Here is a 20,840-nt window from a genome sequence, read left to right as displayed (position 1 = left end):
TATCCGCCCACGGTGGACGACCACCAATGAGGATGCTGGAATCCCGCTTGGGGCGGGGCCGGCAGTAAATTCGAACTCCGGGCGCCGGCGACGGGAAAATGGCGGCGCGGGCGTGGAAGCGCGGCTCTGGGCACGCTAAGCCGCCGCGCGGAGCTGTTGGCGTCGGTGGTTCTCCGAAGGCGGCCAGCGAAGACTCTCTGACGAGTTCCCTGGAGTGGGACACGGAAGTGGTGCAGGGCTCCTCGCCGTTCTCCGCGCGTCGGGGGGCCGAGGAGCCCGCGGCCGGCCACCCGCTGCCGTCGTGGCTGCCGCCGGAGCGGTGCGCCGTGTTCCACTGCGCGCGGTGTCACGCCGTGCTCGCCGACTCCGTGCACCTCGCCTGGGACCTGTCGCCGTCGCTCGGGGCCGTGGTCTTCTCCCGTGAGTGGGAGCGCCGCGTCGGGCCCGCGCGGGCTGGGTGCCCACGCTTTCGCCAACGGGCGGCCTGGAGCCGGTTGGGGAATTCCCGACGAAGCTTTGGAAGATTGTAATCACCCAGTGGGGTGACTACAATTTTGAAATTTTATTTCATTTTGGCCACGATCAGTCTATCTATGAGGGAGAGGCTTTCCTCTTCAAGTGCTGGAGAGGAACGGATTCTGATCAAAGTCTGTTTTTCCTAGGAGTCACCAGCCAAGTTCATTTGGAAGCGCCCTTATTGGTTGGCATTGAAGGTGCACTCAAAAACAGGTAAGGGTTGGGAATTCCTGATGGGGGACTCGGCCCTGACTTTTAATGAGACCAAGCCGACAGACAGTGACCAGGAGAAAAGAGTTCGTCCCCAGAAAAAAACCCAAAAGTATTTAGACAAAGCAGTTGAAGGATGCTCCTTCGACCTGTCCGATTCTTGCCTGAATTTGATCTGTCAGCGTACAGCGTTTTAAGCTCCTTCTTAGGGTCCTGTTTCCCTCCCTGGTGGCATGTGCAAGTGCAGCCAGGCTGTAAGAAAGCCCACACTAAACTGCTGTGTCCTTTGGGCCTGGTGACAACATGTGTCTCAGGGAAGCGCTCGCTCTGTAGGCGTTCAATGGCAGTCATCGGAGGGAAGTAAATCACCAGGCCTTGCTTCTGTGGTGCCTTGGAGGGGATTTGAACTAGCAACCTTTCAGTGGAGTCGTCAAGAGCAGTTTGTGCCATCCACGATCTAAATGCATGAAAATAAAAGTGCGTTTGGTATTCCATGGCGCCTCACTTTGAGTGTTGGCTTTAATAGCAAGACAATTCATTCTGACCACAGTTTGGTACAGTTTTAGGGTAAAATTACTCAGTGACCTCCTAGCAATGAGACACTTGTACGTGGATAGCGTGTAGGGTCAGTTTCTGCAGCGCCCTCTGGATCATCCCCCTGGAGGCAGTATTACCCCCTTTGGGAAATCTTGGTCTTGATCAATTTTAATCATTTCAAAGACCTAGCCTCTTTTTTATTTATTTTATTTCTGCTCTGATCTTTTGTTATTTTCCCTTTTCTTATAAGTTCAGGCATAGTTTGTTCTGTTTTTCACTAGTTTCAGGAGTAATTGAGTTAAACTGCTGATTTGAGGTCTTCGTCTTTTTTTCCTGTGGGCATCCATTGCTTTAAGTTTCTGAGTACAGGGTACAAACATCAGACTTGATAGATACCTGTCCATTACTGTAGGGCTTTGGTTCTCATGGCTGATGAAGTGAAATAGGAACAGTCTGGAGTTTTTATAATTTGGGTGGTTTGTCATGATAACCAGAGCCAGAAAATAATAAGTTGAAGAGATGGAATAGGACACTTGGAAGGGACATAGTGATCCCGTTGAGAAATCTGATCCATGAGATCATACTATTGGCAGAGCTGTGCCGTGCCAAAGAGTGCTGCTGGTGATCAGTTTCACTTGTTGCAGGTGGAGCTTTTGAACATTAAAAAGACTTCACACTCACTGCCATCCAGTCAGTTCCGAATCTCAGCGACCCTTGATGACAGGGTAGAACTGCCTCACTGGGCTTATGAGAATGTTCATCTGCATAGTGCAAAGGCCTCTATTCCTGTAGCGCATCTGACAGTTTGGAACTCCTGACCCTGCAGTTAGCAAGCAAGTGACTCTGGGCCGCTGGGCTTCCTCTCTCATGGGCTCAAAGTCGGCTAAATAAGAACTGCATGCACCTCTTCCAAATGATTGACCAGTTCTTAGAGAGGCACGGGATGGGTCACGTTCGTAATCTGGGGACTGCCTGTGCCATAATCTCTTCATTCCATAACTTGGTATACTGTTCCATTTCTCTCTAAGAAATTGCCATTTCCTAGTTTAATAGTGTGTTTATTTTAAAAAAATTTTAATAGTATGTTCTGTAATTCCATATATTTATGTGTGTTTTCCAGGTATTTTTATTTAATTGATTTCTAACATCATTTGTTGTGGTCTAACACAATACTTTGTGTGATTTCAATCTTATAAAATTACTGGACCAACAGTTTCTGGGTCGTATGGGTGGGGTGGGGAGGTTGAGCGTGACCCAACAATGATAGGTAGAGGAGAATAGTAAGTGTTCTAAAATTGATGGCACAGGGTCAGGCATTCTGGTTGTGTTTGATCAATCGAATTGTATCTGAGAGGGATTACTGAGGTGAACAGTGGGTAAACATAATAGTGCGGTAGGAGAAAAATTTTTTAAAATATATATACATATATAAATACATGTGTATTTGTGTGTGTGTGTGTGCATACACACACACACACACAACCAGGAAGCAGATAAACTTTGGGGTTCTAATTGAATCTTGCCTCAGTACAAGAACCTTTTGTTCTAACAGCATGGCATTATATGATACTCACCTTCCTGACACAATCACTGAAGACAAAATGGGTGCATAAGCTAATGTGAAGAAAGCTGATGGTGCCCGGCTGTGGAAAACAGAAAGATTTCTCCTAAGTTGTCTCTCTCAAATATATGCCAAACGTAGCTACTTGCTACACATGGTAAATGACTATATACTTGGAGGTCAATGGAAGTAGGTCAGAGGTTATTCTCCCTAAGGGTTATGAACCATCTAGACTCTAGGCGTCCTCAAACCATGGCCTACGGGCCACATGCGGCCCGCCGAGGACATTTATCCGGCCTGAAGGGTGTTTTGGCCCCCTTTGTTGTTTTTTTTTAACTTCAAAATAAGATATGTGCAGTGTGCGTAAGAATTTGTTCATGGTTTTTTTAAAAACTGTAGTCCGGCCCTCCAATGGGTCTGAGGGACAGTGAACTGGCCCCCTGTTTAAAAAGTTTGAGGACCACTGATTCTAGAGCAATCAGACTACCATGTTTCCCCGAAAATAAGACATCCCCTGAAAATAAGACTTACTTACAGTTTTGCCTCTCGCTGAAATATAAGGCATCCCCCCGAAAATAAGACCTCCCAAACATAAGGCCTCTCCAATAATACCTTAACTCTGGACCATAGTGGCAGGTGCTGCCACGCAGCTCATTGTTGGCCCATCGCAGCCGTAGCAGCGAGGTCTGTTGATCAGAGAGCCCGTGCTGCCGCCAGGACAAGCTGCTGCTCGCTCTGCCCTTATGGAGTCTGCTCACAATTGGACAGTGAGTCGCACGGGGCAGGAGTAGAACACATTGTGTGGACACACAGGGGTGACTGAAGTAGAGGGGAAATGTCTGATAAAGGGCAAGAAGGAAAAGTTTGCACATGTTTTGGGCAATTTTATTGAAACTGAAAAAGGCTGGGCCACACAAGCAGCCATAAGGAAGTGGGTCGATTGAATGCTGCCGCTTGTTATGTAAGGGAGCCAAAGAGGTCTGTCGTCTGGGATGCAGCCGGCACTCACCGCGCTAAGGACATGAAGACATTTCTCCACGAAAGAAAAATAGATCAAATAATGATTGCCGCAGGAATGACGGCCTATCTCCAGAATCTTGATAATTGCAATAAAAAAGCCATTCAAGGACAATTTGTGATTGGAAATTAATGACTACATTGAAAATAGAATGGAGATAAATCAATGTGGAAACTTTGTGAAACCTCAACTGCAAGAGGTTGTGACTTAGGTGGAGACTTCATGGAGGGGAAGCTATAGTTTCATTGCCTAAGGCGCGCAGACCCGCGACAATGAAGCCTTTGACAAAGGTGAAGCTCCTCAATGAGCTGAATGAGCGGGTGGCCCATAAGGTGTCCTGGCACTCTGAGAGCAAGGACAGCGCCTGGATCTTGCTGGGAGGCCTTCCCTATGAGCTGACTGCAGGAGACATCATCTGCGTGTCCTCACAGTGTGGAGAGGGCGTGAACATCGATCTCGTGAGGGACAAGAAGACTGTGAAATCCAAAGGATTCTGTTTGCTGTGCTATGAAGACCAGAGGAGCACAATCCTGGCTGTGGGTAATTTCAATGGGATCAAAATCAAAGGACGGACTATCCCGGTGGATCACGTGTCCAACTATCGGGCTCCGAAGGACTCAGAAGAGTTGGATGAAGTAACCAAAGCCCTCCAGGCGAAGGGCTGTGGGGCTCACACCCGCCCCAAGCTCATCAGAGGGTTCTGACAATGACAGATCCACAAAGCACAAAAGAAAAAAAAAAAAAGAGAAGCCTGAGCCCAAGGTCCTGGCTGAGCCACTGCCCTCCTCTTCCTCACCAGCATCCATGTGATAAAGGAGGGACCAGGCTGGAAAAAGCACTATAGCAAGAGCTCCAACAGGGTGTCCACGGCAGAGGCCAGAGAGGGCCGGAAACACTAGCTCAGATGGACGACGGGCAGCAGACCCAGAAAGGAAGGAGAAGCCCAGCAAGAGGGAAGGACAAGAGCCGGCATCGGAGATGGGACCTGGACTGGGACGAGGGCCAGGGCCGAAGCACAGACACTTCCTGGCTGCCCGCTCCCCCACGCCCCAGTCAGTCAGAAGGGTGGGGTCACCCGTCCTGACATTCCCAGGGTGGTGAGGACACTATCTCCCCGGTGTGGTGGGGTAGGGGTGGGAGCACTGACCCTCGGCTTGCTCAGCCATGTAGGAGATTGTGAAGTGAACTGGAACTTTAAAATAAAATCTGATTTCAGTTACAAAAAAAAAAAAGAATTCATGGGAGAACATCACTGACAGTTGCATTGCAAATGCACTGCGAGCAGGCTGCCTTGACAAGATGCACTCAGTTAAGGACAGTGCTATGGCTAAACATGAGAGACTTGGTCCACCGATTCAGAAAGAAATGGAGTCACAGGAAATTCAGGGTTTGGATTGTTAAGATGATGTTCCAGAAGATGATGACATGACTGTCACTGAATAAATGAGTGAATGTACCATAGATTGGTGGTGTTCATGGAAAGAATGGCAGTAACAAGAAATCCTTGATACTCTAGGATTCACAGTTTGTCTGTTTATGCTGGTTTGTGATGACAACTACTACCGTACCATAAATTTCTTTTTCTGTTGTTCACCAGTAAATGTGTACCGTATTCTTCTTCATGGAAAAATAAGAAATTCCCTGAAAATAAGACCTAGCGCATCTTTGGGAGCAAAAATTAATATAAGACACTCTTATTTTTTGGGAAACAGGGTAGTCTGTCTCACCCTGAGTAGGGCCCACTGCCTTCTGATAAGGATAGTAGTGGATTGTTTCCCTAAAGGAAAGCCAGGGAGGTCAAGCCCAGTCAAGGGAGTCCAAGGTAGGTCACCATCTTGAATCTAGGGTCCGCCCTTCTTGTCACATATATACCCCTAGTCCCTCTCCTTCCTATCATGCGCACACCCCTAGTTCATCCCCTTCCTGTTAAGTTTATGCCCAGTGTATATCCCCCTCCTATTGCTTGTATTGCCTATTGTACAACCCCTTCCTATGATGTGTGTCTTTACCTGTAATTGGGGTATGCACACCCCTAAAGATTTATAAACCTCGGCAATAAATCGCTTTCTCTCCTGCCCTTTTTCCATCCACATATGGACCACCGAGCAGGGCTGAGGTGAGCATGCTACCATGAAGTGTGTCTGACTTCTTTATTTTACTCTCTCTCTCCCATTTCTCTGTGACTTTACTGTACAATTGCGCCTACTTGAACCCATGATTAGTTGTGTGGGGCTAGCTTCCCCCACACCCTCTCCATGGGATTGAACAACAGAATTTTATGTGAACAGATCCAGGCTTGTGTAAGATATGGCAATAAGACTAATGTGAGATTTTTTTAATCAAGACTTTGTGAAAGAAAATGTGGCGTGTTCTGCAGGATGAGCCCTGTGCACTAGAACAGGCTTACTGTGCTGTTGTTGAGTAGTGTTCTGTATGTGTGTATGTCCAGTCTAATTGCTCTATAGTAGCACTTCTCAACCTGAGGGTCACGATCTTTTTGGGGGTCTAATGACCCTTCCACAGGGGTCACCCGATTCATAACAGTAGCAAAATTACTGTATGAAGTAGCAACGAAAATAATGTTATGGTTGGGGTGTCACTTTAAAGTAAAACTGAGGCTCGGGACAGACAGACACAACTGACAGGACAAGGGCGAGCAGAAACAGAAATAGCTGTATTAGGGGGAGCTCCTGGAGGAGGTTCCCTGACCTAGACCAACAGGTCAGGGAAGCCGTGCTCTGCAACTGGGGGTGCGGGTTTTTAAAGGGGTGGTGAGGAATGTATGGCAGTTATGGAATTAGCATATGGGGTCTGGACACTCCGAGAATTGCTGGTAGACTCGGCTGTCTTCAAACCCAGAGCATCTGGTCTCCCTGGCACTCTGGTCTGGCTTGCTTTTGGTCTTGGGGCCGTGGGGGTGCGTTGTTCAGCCCTTGCTGTCCTGCTCACTCCCAGTCACCACAACATGAGAACTGTAGTAAAGGGTCACAACCTTGTTTATGCTGTCCTTCAGGATTTGTGTTTCCTGGTTGATCCTTTTTCTAGATGTTCTAGCTAATACTGAGAGCGGAGCACTGCAGTCTGCGGTACTGCTGTGCCATTTCTCCCTTCATTCCCTCAACTGCTGCTACGTCATGGATGTAGGTGCTCTGGTGTTGAGTCTATTTCATGATTGTTCATTTTTTTTATTATTAAAATCTTAACTGGCCCTTTTCTTCTATATAATGTCCCATCTTTATCCTATCTAACAGATTTTGTCTGAAAGTATCCTTAGCCCAACATTAGAGATTGCCACTCCAGCTTTTGGTTATTATTTGCATGAAATAATTTTTCCCTCTATCCTTGCACTTTTGATCTATTTGTGTCCTTCGGTCTTAGTTATAAGATTCACAATCTGTGGTTCCAAAGTCTCAGAGGCATTACTATAGTATTGATTTCACTTTCAAAATTCACTAAAATGTTCCCTTTTGTTATGGACTTGTATTCACTGAAATCTTTCTTTTAAATGCATGCCTTGCTATAATGTTGAGATTTTTTAAAATCTATTTTACTCTGTGCCATATATTGGTATTTACTGATAGTGTCCATAAGTACTATATATTTTTCTGATATAATTAATTCTGACACAGGAATTAATTCAAATTAACACATCTTTATTCTGTGGCTTGGTTTTTAGTTAGCCATAGTAAAAAAATACAGTGCTTCATTTGTGGAATGGAACTTTATTAATTTACTTTTCTGCTGCTTTATAGTATTCATATACATGGTTATTGGTTCTTAGCCACAATGTTATATTATTTTATTAATAAAGTTTTACTGCACAGCATATTGTACTTACATGAATAACTTTATAGTTTACCAAATAACTTTAAAATTGCTTTCATTACCTGCAAATGAAACATAAAGATAACTCTTCCTCGAGCATTTCTTTGTGATAATCATATATGCCTTATAGCAGAACTGAAACCAACATCTGCCGATTCCTTGTCCATTAAATTTTCAGAGGATACAAGAAAAAAGTTTATAACGATAATGGAATTTTTTTATGAGCTCTCTGAAGCTCCCCTCATAAATGGCTTGCTAAAACAGAGTTCCTTTTCTATTCTTTTGCATTTAATATCTTAAGTTGTTTTATACGTAAGAAAAATCCTGATTTGAATTATATGAGTAAATTGCTTAGTGTGCCACCACCCAATCAGCTTGATTATTTCTTCAACTGGAAATTGGTATAATGGCAGCTAATTAATAGGATTTTTAGGCTGAAATGTTCTCAAGGGTATAAATGATTTTTTTTAATCTAAGGTGTAGTTATATTAAAATTTGAATTGACTTGTATTAGGTGATGTGAATATTTTCAGAGATGGGTTATTTTTTACTGATACTCTGATTTCCTTTCTTACCCCTCTTTGTGTCTCCCCCCATATAGTATTTACAACCTTTTATTCTGCGGCTCCTGTGGGGTTGCCATTGGTTTCCACCTCTATTCCACCCATGCGACTTTTGCTGCCTTGAGAGATCACTTTTGCCTTTCCAGTGACAAGATGGTATGGTGAGTAGACTTAAATATCCTTTTATTTTATTATTTAGCTAAACGGTTTTATTGGCACATAATTTACATAGCATATACTTCAATAGTTCAATCATTCAAATCGATGCCAATGAGGGAGGTTGGAGGGGAGACGCAAACCCATCTGTAGACAATTGGATATGCCCTCACAGAAGGGTCACAAGGAAGGCATGATCCAGCCAGAGTGCAGGAAGACAGCACTGAGGAAATAGACACCATTCCTCTAGTTCTTTAATGCTCTTCCTCCCCACCCCCAATCATGACCTTGAGGGAAAGACCCGCACCCACAACAAATCCTGGGTTTGATAGGTGCCATTGCACAGTTGATTATAGTAAAGTCATAGAGAGCATGAGAGATAGAAGAGATTGAAATAATGAAGTCCGACACATTTCATGGTAGCATGCTCACTTCCTGGATGGCCATGATCTTACCAGCCAGGTTTGTGCACAGTGTGGGATGAGGTAAGGTGGGACGGAGGCCCCATTTATTGCTAACCAAGGCCCATATCTACTTAGGGGGCGTGATTACAGGTAACCACATGTCACAGGAAGGGGCAGTATAATAGGCATACACATCATAGGAAGGGGATGTACAGTAGGCATAAGCATGACAGGAAGGGGATGAGCTAGGGGTGTGCACATAGGAAAGGGAGGGACTAATCACTTCTTGGCCTTTTGGCTAAAAATCAAGTGTAGGAAGGGGAGGGACTAGAGGTATACATGTGACAAGATGGGTGGACCCTAGATTCATGCTGTCGGCCTGACCTTGGTCACCCTTGGGTGCCCTTGACCTCCCTGGGCTCTCCTTCATGGAAACAATTTACTAATCTCCTTATCAAAAGGGAGTGGACCCCACATGTTGTGGGATAAACAGTGGTGACTACTTGCTGTGAATGGCTGTAAACCCTTAGGGAGATTAGCCCCTACCTACTTATGTTGACCTCCAAATGGACAATCATCTGCTACATGTAGCAAGCAGCTAAGTTTGGGATATATTTGGGGGAGACAACTTGGGAAAACTCTTTGTTTCCCACAATGACCCAGTTCTGCCATATAAATCAGGTTTGACCAGAGCATGTACACTGGTATAGATAAGAGCCCTCCACACTCAGAATCCAGGAATGTAAATCCCTTAGGAACAATAATGGGAGTAGTAATACTATAGGGTAGAGGGAAAGTTGAGTGTGAAAGGGGGAACCAATCATAATAATTGCCCCCACCCAGGGGAAAAACAACAGAAACATGGTTGAAGGGAGACAGTGGACTGTGTAAGATATGAAAATAATAATAGTTTATCAAGTGTTCATGAGGGTGGGGAGGAAGGAAAAAAAATGAGCTGATACCAAGAGCTCTATTAGAAAGAAAATGTTTTGAAAAGGATGATGATAACAATTGTACAAATATGCTTGACCCAATGGATGAATGTATTGTTATAAGAGCCCCCAATAAAATCATTTTAAAAAATCACTCAATCATATCAAGGAGAATTGTATGATCATTACTATATCAATTCTAGAACAGCCTCCCCCCAGGGTCAAATCTCCGTAAAAATGAGTTGTGCAATCACAGTTTTGAATTAAAAGGTTAAGTTTGATTAGAGGAAAAAGCACAGTAATGTAACTATTCTTTTAAGCTAAGAAGGGATAGTTATCTGAGGGATACTTGACGGAGCCTTCAGCAAAGAATGGAACCTTCGAAGATGCTTCCTAATGCAAGGCGTTAGATAGCAATAATTTGGAGGTTAGTCTCACGAATGATACTTAATTGAAAAGTTGAGGTTGATTCAAGAGGGCAAAGATTATGTGAATGCTGTAAACAAAATTTTAAAAGTATAAATATGAAAGCATTACAAAATGCTGAGTAATTTCATAATCTTAAATTTTATTTTTAAAATTTCTTTATCTTTTAAAATGAATGATTAGACTCACAAGGTTGTACATTCTTTTTGGATAAGTAGAATCTGGGAAAGCACAGGTAACACGAGTTTGGGAGATCATAAATCTCTGTGTGTGTATCAGGTAGAATGAATTTGGTTGCTAGTGACAAAAAACAAGCAGTTACCAGGCGCATTAACAAGTATGGGTGGCTGTCACCGTGATGACAGGACTCGGGGTCAGCACCTCTGTGGCTCCCTGTGCCTTTTCCTCCTCTCAGGATTCCTGCTGCTGTGGTTAGAAGCACCACATCTGTAGACAGTTCAGTTTTAACAGGGAATAAAAAGATAAGGAAAGTGTGGGAGGCCAAGAAAGTTCTCCTTCAATCAGAAAAAAATATTCTTACGCTTATTGTTCTGAAATGTCATGTGGTATGTAAAGCTGGGAACGAAAATATGTGACAGGAGGAAACCAGACTGCTGTAATTGACTTGGACAAGTCCTGACTCATCTCTTAGGACTGCACACTGCTGGCCTACAGTCTGGACTCTGCTAGAAAGAAATGCGGATGAATGGCTACTGGTCAGACAACCTGTTACTCTTCTATGTACGGCAGGATCTGGGGGCGGGGCGTGGAAAAGGAGGACTCCCAGAATTGCTCATCCGCTGTCACTTTGCTGTTCTCTAGCATAATTTCATCTCCTGCATTCCTGTCTGGAAAGGGCAGGATCAACCACAGACTCACCTTTGGGTTTCCCTGGCAGGTGTGAAATGAGAATTTGTTTTTTCAACAAAAGAAGAGTATTGGGATAGGAGAAAGCTTATTTGACAGAAAATTTCTTTAGACATCTCTTTCAATAACTTTACTAACATATGGCACTCATGTTTTTCTTTAGCTATCTGTTACAAACAAAAGCCATAGTAAATGCATCGCAGATGGATATTCACAACGTGCCCCTCACAGAAACGATCGCAGAGGTAACGCTTCACGGTGATTGTGTAGTTCCTTTAATACAGACAACTCTTGATAGTTTGTGCGAGCGCTTCTTTAAAAACTAGCTGCTTGAGAACCAGTGGTCAACAATTATTCTAGTGTATGTGAAGACCTATTGTGGGAAACAGAAGAGCTAAATTGGAAATGCTGAGAATGCTAACAATGTGAAGAATGTTACCAATATTACTGAACATATGTGTAGAAATTATTGGTTGGGAGCTTGTACACCTTCACCAAAACAATAAAATGTATATATATTTTGCAAAAAGCAATTGTGTAAAATAATATGTATATAATGGTACCATTAGTCTTAGGTCATATGGAAATGTTATTTCCTTTAAAAATGACAGTGAAAAAACAAATAGGAGCAAAGCTTTATGGGGCTAAAGAAATAATACCAGAAGGGAGCTCAAATTCATAGGAAGAAATTAAGAAAAGCAGACAAAATAAATAAGACTAATATATTAAAAGCTATAAATATTATTTGTTCTTTTTTAACTTCTTTTAAAGACATAATATATTATCACTGCAACTAAATTAATATAAAGCTGATTCTATTACATAGTAAGGCTTAGAGCAACTATGAAGGAACGATCTATCATTAAGGAAATTAAAGACATTAAAATGTTACAGTAGAAAATACTTACAGTACTGAAAAAATAAAAAAGCCCACTGCCATCAAGTAGACACTGACTATAGAAACTCTATAGGATTGGGTAGAATTGCCCCTGAGAAACTATATGAAATAATAGTTTTTATATATATATATATATATATATATATATATATATATATACTTATGCAATGCAAAAGACAGGAGTAATGGAGGAACAAAAAAAAGCCCAGACACAGGCCTTTCCCAGGTTATCCATTCATGTCTTTAAGAAATTGTAGGTGAGTCAAAACAGGTGTGTATGGTTCTTATTTAGCTTTAACTGCAAGGAAAAACCTGAAGCCTTTTCAGTGATGTGGAAGCTGTATGTGCAGAAAGTTCAGGTGATTCCCATGAAAAAGCCTCCCAGCCTGTGTGTCTTCACGCATCACTGTTTCTTTGTCAGGGCAGGACTGGTTCCAGTCCAGTAAAAGCCCTACTTAAAGGTCAATTAGGAATTGTCTGTAACTGAGGGACTACCTGTATAGGAAACTAAATGTAAAATTGCATGCATAAGTCCAGCTATACCTATAATAACATTACATATTAATGCATTAAACAATCTGAAGGGAGAGGTATCAGATTGATATAAAAATAAGATACAAGCTAGCTGAAGGAAACACATTTCAGAGTGAAAAGTTGAAAGTAAAAGATTGGGAAAAATTATATGCAAACAACCACCATGAGAAACTAAGCTCTATTAACTATCAAAGATGTTAAAATGACAAATAATCTCGAGGGATAATGAACATTTTATAATAAAAGTCAACAGTTATATAAATAGATAACAACAGAGCCCTCAAATACATACAGCAATAGCTAACAGTATTGAAGGGGAAAATAAACAGTTCAACAGTAATTGCTCAAGACATCAATAATTCACTTTTTTCTCTCTTTTTTTTTTCTGCCTGTACCTCAGCGGCCCAGGCGCGGGCAATACCGCCCGCTCCTTGGTCCGCTGAGCCTGCTCTACCCTTGCATTCTGGCCGCTGGGAGCACAGGGCTCCGGGCGGGCAAAGCTCTAGGGGACGGCCCCACACCCCCCCACCCTACCCCCCTCCCGGCCACCCCACACGGGCCCACCGTGCGCCCCCCGCGCGCAGGCCCCACTCACCGCCAGGGCCGAGCAGAGCCAATAATTCACTTTAATTAATGGATAGAACTAGGGAAAAAGTAGAATGTAGAACATTGTCTTTGTAAACGATATTATGTCAGTTGACTTACATGAACATCTGGGGGATTTTTTTGCTTCATGAAACAATAAAAAAAATTTTTAATTTAAATATATATTTTTAATCATTTTATTGGGAGCTCGTATATGTAAGGAATTTGGGGGCGCAAAACAGAACCAAAGATCCAATTGGCAAAATTTAGAAGCAGGCTTTATTGGGAGGCTTGCGGGCGGATTCAGCAACTCAGGGAATTGAGCTATTGAAACCGCACTTTGGGAAATTTAGGCTGCGGTTTTTATACCCCTGCTGGCAGACACAGCTGGGAAGGGTTCAAGCTGGGGAGGATCTGTGCACACAGGTGCTTCAGAAGGGGGAAGGTCTTTGACCTTACCTATATGCCAAGGACGGCTAGAGTGGAGTGTGCATATCTTCAGAAAACATTCTGGCTCAGGAGGAGCCCGCTCCAGGAATTTGAAGGTTGAGCAGGGGAGGGGGAGATCAGTGAGAGAGGGAGGTCAGTGAAAGGGAGGTCTATGAGAGGTGAATTCTGAGAGCCAAGCTAAAGGCACCGGATTCAAAATGGAGTCCCTTTTGCCAAGACCAGGCATAGGGTGGAGAGGCTGGTATTGCTGCAGCAGCATCTGGTGGACTGCTATACGAGTGATCTCGCAGAGCCGGTTTTGCAGGAGCTGAATAAGACAAGGGGCAATTAAGAGTAAAATTATGGGTCCTAGTATGGGGGCTAGGAAGGAGTACAGAGGAGAGTTCCACCAGGAAGAGGATCCGTCTGTTCTGAACCTGGTGTTTAGCAGCTCACGGTTTAGCTTGTTGAGGGTCTGGACTCTAGTTTCTGTAGTATAACTCTTATCACATCCATACATACATCCAGTGTGTCAAGCACATTTGTACCTTTGCCATCATCATTCTCAAAACATTTGCTTTCTACTTGAGCCCTTGGTATCAGTTCCTCATTTCCTGCCCCCACCCCCACTCCCTGTTCCCCCTTCCCTCATGAACCCTTGATAATTTACAAGTTATTATTACTTTGTCATATCCTACACAGAAGAACATCTGTTTTAAAGCTAACAACCTGAACGAACTTTGAAACCTTTAAGTAGAATATTAAGACATTTGTTCTTATTAATGAAAGGTTCAAAGCTAGATTCTTGTCTAGAAAAGGAGATGCTACTTGATGCTTTTGTCTCAAAACTCTTACTCCTTTTATTTTTTCTTCCCAATATTTGGAATTTAAGCCAAGTGATGAGATAGGAAGGAGGAAGCCAAGAAGCAATAATGCTCAGTAATGAGTGATAATTTTTCAAACAACTTTTATATCTTAAGATCTTCTTGTGCTCTGGGTTTTATAAATTTTTTTCAGAAAAAGAACAAATGTATTCCTGAAATGGTTAAACTCACTGCCAGATTCCAATCATTAGATATAAACTAACAAAATGAAGTGGCCTCTGAGCCCTGGTGGTGTAGAGGTTATACATTGGGCTGTGATCCCCATGGTCAGCAGTTCGAACCACCAGCAGCTCCTCTGGAGAAAGACTGCCCTTCTACTCTGGTATATAGGTGAGCATTGACTTGATGGCAGTGAGTTTGGGACCAGTGTGGAGTCTAGGTGGCATAGTGGGTTACATGGTGGGCCACTAACTGCAAGGTCAGCATTCTGAAACCACCCCACGTACGATGAGACTCTTTACTCCTGTGAAGAGTTATAATCTCATCTCGGGAACTCACAGTTCTACCCTGCCCTATAGGGTATCTATGAATTGGAATCAACTTGATGGCATTGAGTTTCTAGGACCAGGAAATTGATAATTGAGCTTAAAATGCCCTGATAAGTGTCTTTCTTTTCCCAGCTGAAGGAGAAGATTCTGCAGACATACACTCGCTTAAATTCACTAATGAAGACCCTGCAGGAAGCAGTACTTGACGAGTCCAAGCCAGAAAACTGAGCTGGAACCAAAGCCTGCGTACAAGCTTCAGCTTCAGTGTGCTCATCAGCCACAACGAGTGCTGCTTGATCTTGTTCAGGAGTGGTGGACTGCAGGCATGGGGCTGGGGCACGCAAGTGGCTGATTTTCCAAATTATTTATGAAGCTGTTTATAGATGGTGAGAAACGGAGGAGCCTTTTACTAGGGTGTTTTTTTTTTAATTAAAGAAAAAAATTTTTAACTAGGGTTTCATAGCTATTTGCCGTAATATCTTTTAGTTTCTCATCAGATTGCTCATATTTATTTCTATAAATATTTCTGGCCACGTTTAGAGGCTAGAATGCAATGTTCCATGTGTGCTATAAGCTGGAGATTGATAGTTGGTGTGAAAAGGGGGTTGGTTTTATTATTGGCTACTATTATTCCCACACACAGCAATTATGTAACGAATACTGATAAAATCATTTTTTCCATGTCAAAGTAAGTACACATACACTGTAAATAATAATGATTGGTTAATAAAGTAATTTATCTCTTTTTAGAAGTAAATAACGGGTTAATGACTGAAATAGTAAAATAACATTCACTGGAATGTCAGTTTCTTCATATTTTGAATTATGTAGCATTTTGGTTGAGTAGCTTATCAAATTGTTCATTTAACGAATATTTCTAAAACATTAAACTAGCTCCAAGGCGTGAATGCAACACACAGGCATGAAGCAGGGGACCAATAGAGAGGTCTGAAGGGCCAACCCCATTCCCAACTACATGGACTGCCTCCTACCCCTCCTACCTCCTTGCAGAAGAATTCACTTCAGAGGACAGCACTGAAGCTATAGCTCAAGGAGATGACATGTCTGATCAGAGCACACAGGAGCAAATGAAAAGAGAGGAAGAGAGAGTGGCATACATTCTGGCCCACCAAGCCCTGAGGACGGTATTCTCACTCAGCAGCCAAAGCACAGAGTGGACCTTAGAGCCAGTCCCACTGAGACATGATGTCCCTCACTGACCCATAGCACTACATGGGACAACACTGGAGACAGTGCAGGAGTTACATCCAATCTGACCCTATCATACTGAGGTGAAACACTAAGCGTGTGCAACAGAACAGCAAGGGGAACAGAGCAATGAGGTCCCCAGAGAACACCAAAAATAGATTTTGTGGCCAGTGCATGGCACCCAATCAGATTCAACCAGAAAACACTCCTAAAGGTCAACAAACAGACCTTGAACTATTTACAGGGTTTTGTTTTGTTTTTAACCCCATTGGGTTTTGTTTTGTTTTTCTTTCCCAAAAGAAAAAGTTGTAGTTAGTTCAGGGATCGTTTGCTGGCCCTTAGGAGCGTTTTCCAGTCCAGTCTGTTGGGGCACCACGCCCTGGCCCCAAAGTCCACTTTCAGCATTCTCTGGGGACCTTGCCACTCCATTCCCTTGCTGTTCCGCTGCACTCCCCCAGTGCTTTGCCTCGGTGTGGTGGGATCAGGTCAGGTGTAATTCTCACACTGTGTCTCCGGTGCTGTCCCCTGTATCGCCCTTAGTCACTGAGGGGCATCATTTCTCATAGTGGGGCCAGCAATGTTCTCTCTGTGGACTGGCTGCTCTACTCAGGAACATCATCCTCACGGCCTGGTGGGCCAGGCTGTGTTCCACTCTCTCCTTCTGCCCCTTCTTCGGCTCCCGTGTGCCCTGATCAGTTATGTCCATCTCCCGGAGCTGCAGAGTCAATGTCGTCCTTTGGAACAAATTCTTTTCAGGGGAGGGGCGGGAATCCACTTAATTTATGGTGCTGGGGCCAGCCTCCCAGACCTCTCCACTGGTTCCCTACTCCACGCCGGGATATTGCATTCACACCTTGCGGCACTGGGTTGAAGTCTGCTCTCGCTTTCCCTGTGGAGATATAAACAATACCCTCCCCTTCCCATTGGGTTTTTGTTGTTTTGTTTTACTCTGTATTTTGTGCATATTATTATCTCTGCAGGTCTATATAGATAGGGTAGTCAGGATAAGGAATCTGGAGGAGAAAACAATGGGACTGACAGTTCTGGGGGGGAGGGATATGGGAAAGGGGAGAGGCGGGGGAAAGGCAGTTGGTATTAACAAAACCAGGGACAAGGGAATAAGTGATCCAAAATCGATAGTGAGGAGGTTTAGGAGGCCTGATAGGGCTTGATCAAGGGCAATGTATCCCAGAGGAATTACTGAAACCCTAATGAAGGCTGAGCATGATAATGGGACTAGAGTAAAGTAAAAGGAAATAGAGGAAAGAACTAGGAGGCAAAGGGCATTTATAGAGGTCTAAATACAGGCATGTACACATGTAAATATATATGATGGGGAAATAGATTTATGTACACATATTTATAGGATTAGTATTAAGGTAGCAGATGGACATTGGGCCTCCACTCAAGTACTTCCTCAATGCAACAATACTTTGTTCTATTAAATTGGCATTCCATGATGCTCACCTTCCCAACACAATCACTGAAATCAAATGTGTGCATAAGCAAACATGGAGAAAGCTGATGGTGCCTGGCTACCAAAAGATACAGTGTCTGGGGTCTTAAAAGCTTAAAGATAAACAAATGGTCATCTAGCTCAGAAACAACAAAGCCCACATGGAAGAAGCACACCAGCCTCTGTCATCATGAGGAGGAGTTGACAGGATCAGGTAACAGACATCAGAAGACACAAAACATGTTGAAAATGAGGTGAGTTGGAGCAGAGACCCAAAACCCAACTGTAGACAATGGGACATTCCCTCACAGAAGGGTTACAAGGAAGGAATGAGTCAACCAGGGTGCAGTATAGCACCGATGAAACATACAACTTTCCTCTAGTTCTTTAATGCTTCCCCCCCTCCCACCCCCACCACTAAATCACAATTCTACCTTAGACCAGAGGAGGTACACTGGTAAAGGTAAGAGCTGGAAACAATCCAGAAAGATAAACCCCTCAGGATCAATAATGAGCATAGTGATACCATAAAGGGAAGGGGAAGATGGGAGAGAAGGGGGAACCAATCACAATGGTCTACATATAACCCCCTCCCTGTGGAACGGACAACAGAAAAGTGGGTGAAGGGAGCCACTGGATAGTGTAAGACATGAACAAAATTATCAAGGGGTCTTGAGGGAAGAGGGAAAAAATATGAGCTGATACCAAGGTTTCAAGTAGAAAATGTTCTGAGAATGCCAAAATGTGCTTGACATGATGTATGGATTGTTGTATGCGCCCCCAATAAAATAATTAAAACCCTAACTAGGTGTTAGGGATAAGGGTAAGCAAAAAAGTATTCTGTCCTCAGAGTTCATAATCTAGTTACAGATGGATAAAATTAGGGTTGTAATCAGGGTACTAAAGAGACAGCTACAAGCACAACAGTAACCTGCTCTAGGAGTCAGGCAACGCTTCTTGAAAGTCTTGTGGAGAAAGCTTTGGAGTGGGTGACAAGCAAACCAGTGAGGCGGGACTGTGGCACTAGTCAGGTGATGAAGTGTAGGATAGAGAACTTGGTTGAGATGTAGCTGTTTTTTTTTTTTTTTCATAACCAACTTCCATTTTTAAAAAATATTTTAGTAGGGGCTCATACAACTCATCACAATCCACACATACATCAATTGTGTAAAGCACATTTGTACATTCATTGCCCTCATCATTGTCAAAACATTTGCTTTCCACTTAAGCCCCTGGCATCAGCTCATTTTTCCCCTCCCTCATGAACCCTTGATAATTTATAAATTATTTTGTCATATCTTACACTGTCCAACATCTCCCTTCACCCACTTTTGTGTTGTCCATCCCCCAGGGAGGAGGTTATATGTAGATCCTTATAATCAGTTCTCTTTCCACCCGACCCTCCACCAATTTCCATTTTATACACAGGATGTTTTCTTTTAGAAAATACTTTAGTGATTTGCTTTGTGCTTTTGAAGTATAGATTTTGCCATGGCCCCTCGATCCTACATGCATTAGTGAAGCTACCTGGCTTTAATACCCCTATACTCCAGGAGAGCGTTTAGTACTTTCTACTGTTGACATGGGACCTAGTAAGTTAGTGAAGGAGCCCTGGTAGTGTAATGGTTACGCATTGGGCCGTGGTCCCTATGGTCAACAGTTCAAAACTTCCAGCCCGCTCTTTGGTCAAAAGACCGGGCTTTCGACACCCATCAACCGTTAGTCTCAGAAACACACAGGGAGTGAGTCAGCATTGAATGATGGGAGTGAGTACGGTTTGTACTTGCAATCAATTAGTACTATGTTGGAGTTTTAAACTGTTCTTGCATAGCTACTTTTCTCAACTTCTGAATTCAGGTTTTGATGGAGACTTTTCAATTAAAAAATGTTTGAACCAGACTACATCAAATTATAAACTGGCTGAGTTTACATAGATTAAAAAAATACAACTTACTGTTCTTTTAATGAAACATTTTATTCGTACTGAAAAAAATCAGATACTGTGTGTGACAAAATAGTGCAGTGCACTTCTGTTTTTAAGAGGCACAGTATGCTGGTGAGCAAATGAGCTCTGGAGTCCTACTATTTGGTTTCTAATTGTGCCTTGAGTACATAATAGCCATGAACTTAAAGAATTTACTTAAGGGTCTATGCTTCAGTTTCCTTTTATGTAAAACGGATAAAAGCAATGAATGGGCAATAGTGAAGATTGAATGAATGAATACATGCATCCAATATAAGTGGGGCTGTGCTTAGCAGCTATTGTGTTCAATGAACACTAGCTGTTATGCTCCTCACCTATTTGGGAATATATATAGTCTGAGAGGTAAATTTTCTGGGAACAAGCAGCTCACCTTTTCAGGTGGGCCAGCTGGAGAGCATGACACTGACCTTGTCAGCCCCGAGCCCCACCTGTGGCCCTTGTAAAGAAAGGCACACTGGTGAACGTTCTGCAGTCTGCTCACAATAAGTCAACCTAATTCCAGTCAGTGTACTCATTATTTCTTCTACACCTGCAACGTAGTCATTGAATGGCGTCAGAATTTAACCATTCTGGCATTGCACATTTGTTTATACCTTTGCATGTCTTACTGAGAGTTCTGTAGGTGTGATTTTCAGAAACGGGATCCTCAAGTCAAAATATCCAATTTTGGTACTGTGCCTTCATGAAGGTTACAAATGGTTGACTCCTAAAGGTGGTGGTAGGCAGACAAGCACCTCTGGAAGTCTAACACGCCTGCTACAAATCTCCAGTAATACACAGGCTGATAGCAACAGATTTTAGAACTGTGTTGAATAAAAGCATTTCCAAAACTCCATGTGGCTTTATGGATAATAAACATGGAATACTTAAAGTCCTCCTGAATTGTAAACTTTTGGGCAGAAGTGATGTCTTGTAATCTAGTAACGGGTATAGAGACTGACAGGAACTCTCTGCTGAATGAATAGCCCCACACATTAAGGGAAGTGTAGCACTGTCAGTCACCACCTCTAGTTCACAGGAGCCAATCTTAAGTTTCTAACAGCAAATTCCTTGTATTGGGGGTGGTGGGGAACTATTTTTTTAATAGAGGTGTTTTGTTATAAGTTCAAAACCCCTTTAAGTCAATAAGCACCTTAAATGCTCTCACTTAGATGGGAAGGGTTCCCTGCTCCATGGCCTACAACTTTTAGTACTTCAATGTTTGTAAAAATGAATCATTTGTTCATAGGCCTAGTCTAAGGTTGGTCCTAAAGGTACGATATGAGAGGTGTAAATAGGCTGCCTTCCTCTCTTCAGAGGGCTGCCCACGCCTCTCGTGGGAACCCCGCTGGCAGGAGGAGGGACAAGCATCGTGAAAC

General features: G+C 43.1%; 1 protein-coding gene and 1 pseudogene across 1 annotated transcript; both read left to right on the top strand.

Annotated features, from left to right (window-relative positions):
* The first annotated feature begins 87 nt into the window (after positions 1–87).
* Positions 88–15,583, top strand: OIP5 (Opa interacting protein 5). Its single transcript, XM_075532039.1, has 5 exons — positions 88–420; positions 663–729; positions 8,269–8,391; positions 11,179–11,260; positions 14,966–15,583. Exons 1-5 carry the CDS (start codon positions 99–101, stop codon positions 15,059–15,061), a joined length of 690 nt encoding a protein of 229 aa, XP_075388154.1. The 5' UTR covers positions 88–98; the 3' UTR covers positions 15,062–15,583.
* LOC142426444 (RNA-binding motif protein, X-linked 2-like) lies at positions 4,115–8,262 on the top strand (annotated as a pseudogene).
* Positions 15,584–20,840: the final 5,257 nt, after the last annotated feature.

This window comes from Tenrec ecaudatus, chromosome 14, assembly GCF_050624435.1.
Source record: "Tenrec ecaudatus isolate mTenEca1 chromosome 14, mTenEca1.hap1, whole genome shotgun sequence".
In the NCBI taxonomy this organism is placed as follows: Eukaryota; Metazoa; Chordata; class Mammalia; order Afrosoricida; family Tenrecidae; genus Tenrec; species Tenrec ecaudatus.
Note: the sequence above shows the minus strand (reverse complement) of the source record. Positions and strands in the feature narration are given on the sequence as shown.